The sequence below is a fragment of the Cryptotermes secundus genome, unplaced genomic scaffold (genome assembly GCF_002891405.2).
Source record: "Cryptotermes secundus unplaced genomic scaffold, Csec_1.0 scaffold104, whole genome shotgun sequence".
Taxonomy (NCBI): domain Eukaryota; kingdom Metazoa; phylum Arthropoda; class Insecta; order Blattodea; family Kalotermitidae; genus Cryptotermes; species Cryptotermes secundus.
In genome coordinates, this window is record NW_019722423.1 from 49,785 (window position 1) to 58,483 (window position 8,699).

At 48.9% G+C, this 8,699-nt stretch overlaps 1 protein-coding gene across 1 annotated transcript; it reads right to left on the bottom strand.

Moving 5' to 3' along the window:
- Positions 1-232: 232 nt before the first annotated feature.
- On the bottom strand, positions 233-1,388 carry LOC111861273 (homeobox protein six1b; the record flags this gene model as incomplete). The annotated part of the gene is made up of 1 exon (XM_023845706.2): positions 233-1,388. A coding segment is annotated over exon 1 (692 nt), but the record flags the coding sequence as incomplete, so codon positions are not given.
- Positions 1,389-8,699: the final 7,311 nt, after the last annotated feature.

Sequence of the window (8,699 nt, forward strand, 5' to 3'; positions counted from 1 at the left end):
AGGGAACAGGCACCGACGCAACCAATCACGCCCCGTGAATATACTGGTAAGTAGTAGTGGTGGTGGTTTTTCGGTGAGGTGGAGGGATCACGAAAACAGTCAGTCTCTGTTTTGGTACACCGGCTGCCTTCCCTCGGCCTACCGACTGACCTCAACTTTCGGGCCAAACGACCTCATGCAAAACGATAAATCCGTTGGAAAGAAATCTGCAATGCGTTAATAGGGTACTCACCCGTCTTTCTGCTCGGCCGCTCTGTCGCGCTGACGTCGGTTCTTGAACCAATTGGACACCTGCGTCGTGGTGAGGCCCGTCGCTTCGGCGAGCTCCCTCTTCTCCCGAGGGCTAGGGTAGGGGTTGTGCGTGTACCAGTCCCTGAGGACTGACCTTGACTTCTCCTTGAAGCAGTAACTCGTCTCCTCTCCGTCCCAGATGGTTCTCGGCAGCGGGAACTTCCGTCGGACCCTGTATTTGCCCACTGCCCCCAGTGCCCGTCCTCGCAACTTCTCCGCTTCCACGTAGTGAGCCTTGAGCCACAGTGCTTGTAACTTGGGGTGGTTGTGAGGAGAGAACTGGTTGCTCTCCAGAACGCGGTACAGTTCCTTGAAGTTCCCTCGATGGAACGCGACAATAGCCTTTGCTTTGAGAACACTCTCGTTCTTGTGCAGTTTCTCACAGGCCGGAAGTGACCACAGAAATCGTCCCAGCCGCTCGATATTGCCAGATTGCTGCAGCACTTCGCACACACAAGCCACCTGTTCTTGAGTAAACCCGAAACTAGGCAACAGTGGACTCATGCTCGCTCCGGGCGGCGGTGAATGCTGCGGTGCTGACTGCTGGTAGTGATGCATCGCGACGCTGCTTGGTAACTCGGGCGTCATCTGTTGCAGCAGGCCCCCGCTGCCAGCAGGAGGACCGGCCAACATGGAGGGGCCGCGCGCGCTATTCTTGGAGCGAGGCGCGATGCGAAGCCAACACAGTTGCCTTGTTCACTGTCCCAAGGCTGCACGACCGGACAATCTCTTCTTCATATCACAGCAACAACTTTGTTACCTATATTCATAGTCCCTAATGCTTCAACTGAAATACTTCCCTTAAATTTCAACAGCTCTCTGTAACAAACGAGTGAACATTTCGCACACGAGTCGGTTCACTTGCCGCAGCTGCACGGCTCTTGAACTTTACTTAATTTATTTAAAGCCAAAGTACTTTACTGGGGCTTGAACCGGAGCCCACAGACACTGGCGACGCACCGACAACTTTTATTACCCTATAACTGTCAGAACACCAAAAGTGACAACTGGGTGGGGAGGGTTGTAACCCAACTACGCTAACATCGACTTATTCCTGCGAAGATCCGTTCGCATTTGACGGTCCTAGCTCGGCTCCGCTGCAAACCTTCAGCTCAACTTCGGCCATGAATCTCATTGGTCGGCGGAGCGATGGCGACCCGTCACTCGGGGACTCGGGTGCCCAGGTTGGGTGGAGCGTAACAACTGGGGAAGGCGTGGCTTACAGCCAACCTGCCACATCATAAAACCAGCATGACCACGTGGGAACAGTCTCGCTATTGGCTGGACATATGTGATTCATTGTCAGGACCACAGGACAATTGCAGTGAAGGGACCTTTCCTTTCATATCACTTCACGATTTCAAAATGGAGGGGCGACTGTAACAATGTTGTGTAGTGGGGCCTATCACTGAGATATGACACGTCACACGGTTCGTATTGTGAACAGGTAAAAGGCGACGTTATCTCTGTGCTTTTAATTGAGCGCCTCGTCATGACGGCTTGTGAGGAATAGGAGGTATAACTTCACCCTTCTTAACCTCAGCAAGAGATAGAGGTGAGTGGTCAGTTTCACGCCCCTTGCGCTTAACCCCAAGTACCGTAGTGTAGGTCGCTGGGTGGGCCCCAGACGTTACGGAGAAGATAATTTTTACTCCTGCCGGGAATTGAAGCGAGGTTCCTCGGTGGTACAACCCGAAGCCCAGTCACTATAGCCGCTCCATAGATACAAGGATGATGTGGAGGACAGCGATTGTACTGCATTTGTGCCTGAATGCATACCGTATGCTTAATAAACTTGGTTCATTCTTTCTGTTTCGCGTTGCGGACAGTCTGGAGTTTAACGACGTGTAAGTCGGACAGAACCCAAAGTTTCGGAGGAACACGTCGCCTCCAAGCCTAGCAAGAAGCCAGCTGAGCTAGCCAGCTGCTTCTGTTTGGTTTCCTTCTTTGGCTTACTCTTCCACCTTGAAGATGGAGGCTATATCTTCCTCCGAGACGTCTGGCTGTTTCCGAACTACGCGGCCTTACAACCCATAGTTAAGTATCATGAGAACGAATCAACACACACGGGATAGTCACCGACGTTTCGGAGGAATGTGCTGTCTGCAAGAATCTCACTTGTGCGCAGTAGGCCCAGAGCTGAGGACAGGGAGGGGAGTGGAGGTGATCGTGATGTTGGTTGTGCTACGGTGGGTCGGCCCAATTCCTCGCGGAGATTTTACAGGTTAGGCTGAGGGCCTACTGCAAGTCGCATGTGGATGCCTGGCCTACCGTCTGACAGTACAGACTCATGAAAGCAGAGTTAGGCCTATCCCTAGGCCGCGCTATAGCTCAAGCGGTTAGTCGCTGGCTTCCCACCGCGGTGGCCCGGGTTCGATCCCGGGTCTGGTGAAGTGGGATTTGTGGTGGACAAAGTGGAGCTGGGGGCGAGTTTTCTCTGAGTACTTCGGTTTCCCCTGCCAATCGTCATTCCACCAAATTCTCCGTCATCATAATCACCCGGGGCAGGCTACAATAGGCTAATCAATGGCCTCCGTTTCGAGTAGACCCAGTTGGACTCCACCCCCCACTAAGCGAATTTAAAAATTAATTTTTTTAGACCTATCCCAGTCACAATTTTCAACTGGGCATTTCATGCGCTAATTGACAGGTTCAATTTATTTTGGCTTTAATCAGCTTGACGTATGTTTTTCCCAGTATAATGTTGCACATTTCTTTTTCTGGGGTATATTTTATGTGCACGGCGTTTCGGGAGGTGCTACTCCCATCTTTGGAGGTGTTTTGTCACACTGACGGACAAACGAACATTGTCAGACGTTTAGGCAATCATTAAGCACAGGTTACAGAACAAGACAGAACGCTGTTAGTAGGTTAGATTGCGTGGCAATAGCCCCGAATTAATGCATTCAAGAGAATGTGCATTGAAGTGGTCGTGATACTACTCCGGCACTTGTATGCAGGGATTCGAGGAATTCATCAAGAGCCTCATTCTCGGTGGTAGGTCTCCCGGTCACTATGTGGGCACAGCAACTCCAGAATGACAGTCAGAACAATTACCGGAGTAGCCACGTATACAGATGGCTCGGGTTCAGTCCCAGTCTTCGAAACTAATCCTTCCGCAGGCCTCCATATATGCTACACACTGTACGATAAAAAAGTTCTGTAACGGTTCTATTTCTCACTGTCATTACGTTAACTAACTCCATGGAGCTGAGCTCTTCTTGAGAAACCGCCGGTTCTGCAGCTACTGAAAAACTTCTCAACATTTTATGGAGCCCGAAGGTTCATTACTGTGCTCACAAGAGCCCCCCCCACTGGTCCCTATCCTGAGCCAGATCGATCCAGTCCATACCATCCCATCCCATCTCTCTAACCTCCAGTTTAATAATATCCACACACGTACGTGTTGATCATCCTACTGGTCTCTTCTGGCTTTCCCACCAATATCCTACATGCATTCCTAGTCTTTCTCATTCATGCTACATGCCATGCCCACCTCATCCTCCTTGACGTAATCATTCTAATTATACTTGGAGAAGAGAACAAGTTATGAAGCTCCTCATTATGCAGTTTTCTCCAACCTCCCGTCACTTCATCTCTCTTCGATCCAAATATTCTCCTCAACACCCTGTTCTCAAACACCCTCAGTCTATGTTCTTCCCTTAATGTCAGAGACCCAGTTTCACACCCATACAGAACAGGCAAAATTATAGTTTTGTATATTCTAATTTCTATGTTTTTGGACAGCAGACGAGAAGACAAAAGGTTCTGGATTGAATGATAGCAAGCATTACCCGAGTTCAATCTCCTCTTAATTTCCTCCTGAATCAGGTTTCGATCTGTTATCGTTGTTCCCAAATATCTGAACTGTGCCACATTTTCAAAACATCTGTTACCTATCTTCATGTCATGATTTTGCCTTGCATTTTGGTGACGAGACAGCAACATATACTTAGTTTTCTCTGTGTTTACTTCTAGACCAACCTCCTTACTAGCATCAATTGAAGTTCCTATGTTTTCCTTATGGTATCTACATTATCACCCAGCAGATTGACATCATCAGCATAGACCAACAGCTGATGTGTCCGGTTTAACTTCAGTCCCACCTGGTTCCCTGGACTTTCTTAATGGCATGTTCTAAAGTCATTACGATTACGATTGATTATTTGTGCGTGTTAATAGTGGAAGAGCCGGTCACGGTAGCCGAGCGGTCTAAGGCATGTACTGTCTTCGCTCGCTTAGAAACCGGGATCGTGGGTTGGAATCCCACTCAGGGCATGGATGTTCAATTTGTGTGTGTGTGCGTTTTTCTGTTTGTCTACAGGTAGAGGCCTTGTGACGAGCTAGTCACACGCCCAAGGAGTCCTCCCGAATGTGTAAGATCTAGAAAAACCGAAATGAACGGAGAAGTTAATCGAGGTAGGCCTAGGCCCACTGGGGCTGTAGTGCCAAGGGAAAAAAAATAGTGGAAGAAGGAGCCGGGATAGCGTAGTCAGTGTGGCGATTGGGTACGGGCTGGACGATCGAGGGGTTGGAGTTCGAGTCCCGGCAGCGTCAAGAATTTTCTCTTCTCCAAGTCTTCCAGACCGGCTCTGGGGTCCACCCAACCTCCTATATACCTAATGGGTACAAGGGGCTCTTTCCCCGGGGGTAAAGCGGCCGGGACGTGAAGCTGACCTTTCACCTCCAGCTAGTGCCGAGGTCACGAAAATGTGGATCTACACATCCGCTCCCCATACGGCTTAATTAGTTAAGCACAGAGACAACTTCACCTTTTTTTAATAGTAGGAGACAGCGTTAAACGTCCGCCTTGACGCAACATTCGATAACATGTGGGCCCAGAACTGAGTGCCAGAGCAAGCAGGGTGAGCTGCAGAGATGTCACGCTTATTATGATGATAACCGATCGTCTGAAGACTGGAGTAAACTCCCTAAACGTCATATGTGTGTGTACTACACCTCAGAAAACGGGCGATGTCCAACTTACGCCTCATATTCGTACAATGGCCCATAAACTGGTGTGACTTTGTGACAGAGCTGCGAACTGTTATGGTGTAAGATGTAAAATTAAACGGGACAGTTAAGTGTCAGAAAATGACCCCGGTTTACGGTAACTAATTTTGATACACGCTGCCACTTTTTTCGATTTTTTAAGAAATGCGAAGGAGGGAAAGTTACGCCACATAGTACTGAAACCGTTGCTGTAAACATGCGGGAGCCCTTAAGGGCAGCTAGGTCTCGTGGTTTCACCTGCAATCTGATTGTGTCCACAATACTTCTCACACAGAATAGTCAGGTGGGCAGTAGGCAACCACAAAACTTTTCAGTTGTACCAACTTTGTGTGCGAACAGGCCAAAGGTAACTGTTGCGACCTCTTGAACACAAAAAATTGTGACGCGTCTTTGCATGAGGGACAGACTGAACCTCAATGCATGACAGTATCTGCTTTTCATTTCTGTAAGAACAGAGAGACCGAAAGGTAAGGGCCCAAGTTTTACAGGTCTTGAACGTCTTCCAAAACTAACCACTAAACAATAACAAATGTCATTCACTGGATAACAAAGTTTTTTCTACACCCCAGCTCATCGCTGCAACCCTGTGACAATCTTTCCCAGGCTTTCTCACCAAGGTACATGAAAGTGCAAAGTACTTATTTAGGGCAATTCGGCGGCTACGGATGTTCTCCTATGAGAAAAGTGGACATCTGCTCCAGTTGAACAACCGCAAAGCCAATATCGTGGTTTCAGACACGCTGTCTGCAAAATTTCATTCACATCCCAACAATTCTGGCTCCTGGGGTTTGATATTCACCAGTTTTTTTCGGAACCTGGGGGCGGAGGGAGGGGCAACGCAGACATCTGCCTCCCCTCCCTGGATTTTGAGGAAAGGAATCAGTACATATATTAATACAATTATTGTATTGCTGTATATTATCCATCGTCCTGTTTGTTTCGGAGAAAGGATGAAGATGAAGACGGTGACAGAATCCAGCCTCCGAAACGCTGTGTGTTGTTTTAAATACAAGCAGGATGATGGTTAATATCCAGAAATACAATAATTGTAATAAAGGAATTATTTACCCACGCCTACCAAATATTGGAGCCGGATAGCTGAGGCGGTATGGCGGTACCAGTGGAGACTGCGCGTACAAGAAATGAATAAGGGAAACGTCGGTTGCGGCCCCCCGCGCGTTCTGCAGCGAGCCAGTCGGAAGTCCTCCACATAGGCTGAAGCTTCTGGGGCGAGATCTGCAACCCGCACAGAACCGTACGGAACGTTGTATCGGCTGAAGTCACCGGTGCTCTCACAATGTTCTCACGTATGTTTTGAGCAGTCGTGCCAACTACTGAAGTCACTGGACGCCGGGACATAATTCACCTTCCAGCATGCGCATTCCGGGCTGAGGCACTCCTGCATCGTCGTTCATCTCCGGACGGAATTTGCTTCGTTGGTATCGAACCGAACGAGCCCGAGCACCACGGCCTCTTAACTGGAAGCATATGGAGAGGCCAAGCAGTCGCCATGCACTGCTGCGTTAACTCTCTGGCCACACAGGCGCAATATTGGCCGCCATGCACTGCTGCGTTGACTCTGGCCACACAGGCGCAATATTGGCCGCCATCCACTGCTGCGTTGACTCTCTGGCCACACAGGCGCAGTATTGGCCGCCATGCACTGCTGCGTTGACTCTCTCGCCATACAGGCGCAATATTGGCCGCCATGCACTGCTGCGTTGACTCTTTGGCCACACAGGCGCAATATTGACCGCCATGCGCTGCTGCGTTGACTCTCTGGCCACACAGGCGCAATATTGGCCGCCATGCACTGCTGCGTTGACTCTCTGGCCACACAGGCGCAATATTGAGCGCCATGCACTGCTGCGTTGACTCTGGGCACACAGGTGCACGGGTCACATGAAGGAAGAGCAGAGAAAAAGAGGTAAGAAGCAGGACCAGTTAGAAACAAGGGAAAAGTACGAAGCTACAGAGAAAGAGAATAAGAGACGATATGAAGGAAGAAGAAAAGGGAGGTGGAGAACGAGAAAACAAATCACAGATGTGTCTCTTCATGTATTCTTGAGGAACATGCCTAATGTACAAAAATTGGAGTACCTGAAGGAAAGAGACCACCTGAAATTCCTAGGCGTAAAAAAATGTTAAGAGGGCAAAGCTATCCCTGTAACAGGCCCTGGAGGTCCATAAGGTTGTAAGACGTCGAGGCTCCCACATTTTCTAGACAATCAGCTCACAGGTGGGGATGAGGTTGTCAGCCTTACGCGCCGGCGGCTCTTTACCCCCCAGGAATATTCCTGGTACTCATTTCTGTTAGAGGCTGAGTCGACCCCAGGGCCATAGTGCGGCTTGAAGGATTGGGTCAATTGAAAAATCCAATGGCCTCATCGGGAATCGAACCCGCGACCTTCCAGCTTGTAGCAAAATGCCTCAACCACCTACGTTACAGCGTATTGTAGGAGTGCCTGAAGGAAAGAGACACTTGAAAGACCTAGGCGTTGAGAGAGGATAAGATTAAAATTGTTCTTAAAGAAATGTGAGAGAGTGTGAGCTTGATTCGTCCGGTTCAGGACAGAGACCCTTGTCAGCATACAAATGAACCGTCAGGTTCCATAAACTGTGCCACTTCCAGCTCCTGAATGTGTTCCGTATGGTTCTCACAATAAACAGCGACTGTTTCCCTAAACAGCATTAACCGGTTGGGCTTTGTAGCGGAGATGTAATGTGTTTCCTGTGAGGTACGAACTCATTACTTAGTAAGTTCATAAAGAAACTGGCCAAAAACGTGACAGTAGCAATAAATTGGTTCAATGCATTTCCTCTGTCAGGCTAAGCAATTATTTCTTCAGTGAATTTCCATGTAGTCAGTATAGCGACTGGCTGCGGGACTGGGCGACGGAAGGGTCGGAGTTCGAGTCCCAATAGGATTAAGAATTTTCTCTTCTCTACGTCGTCCAGCCGACTCTGGGGTCCACCCAGCTTCCTATCCTCGGGGGTAAAGCGACAGTGGCGTGAAGCTGAAAACTCACCTCCAACTAGTCAAGAATACTTGGTTCTATACATCCACTACCAGATATGCCTTCATGGAGTAGTGTTTAATTAGTTTAGCACAGGGACAACTTTACCTTACCTTTATATTAATCAGTTAAGAACGCTGCTTTGTGGTCTTCAATTTCAAATTTCAACATTTAACTTGAAATGTGGGTGTACCTCGGGCCTGATGTCTGATGTCCCTTTTTTCTAGACCGGTCTGCTCCCAGCAAACTGACCCCCCGTGCCCGTGTGACGGTGCTGCGTCTCCTGTGATCTGCAATCTGCAATCTGAAGACCTAAAGCCTTTCATATTCCGCTTACTTACTTACTCATGGAGCTGAGCCATTCCTGAGGAGCCGCAA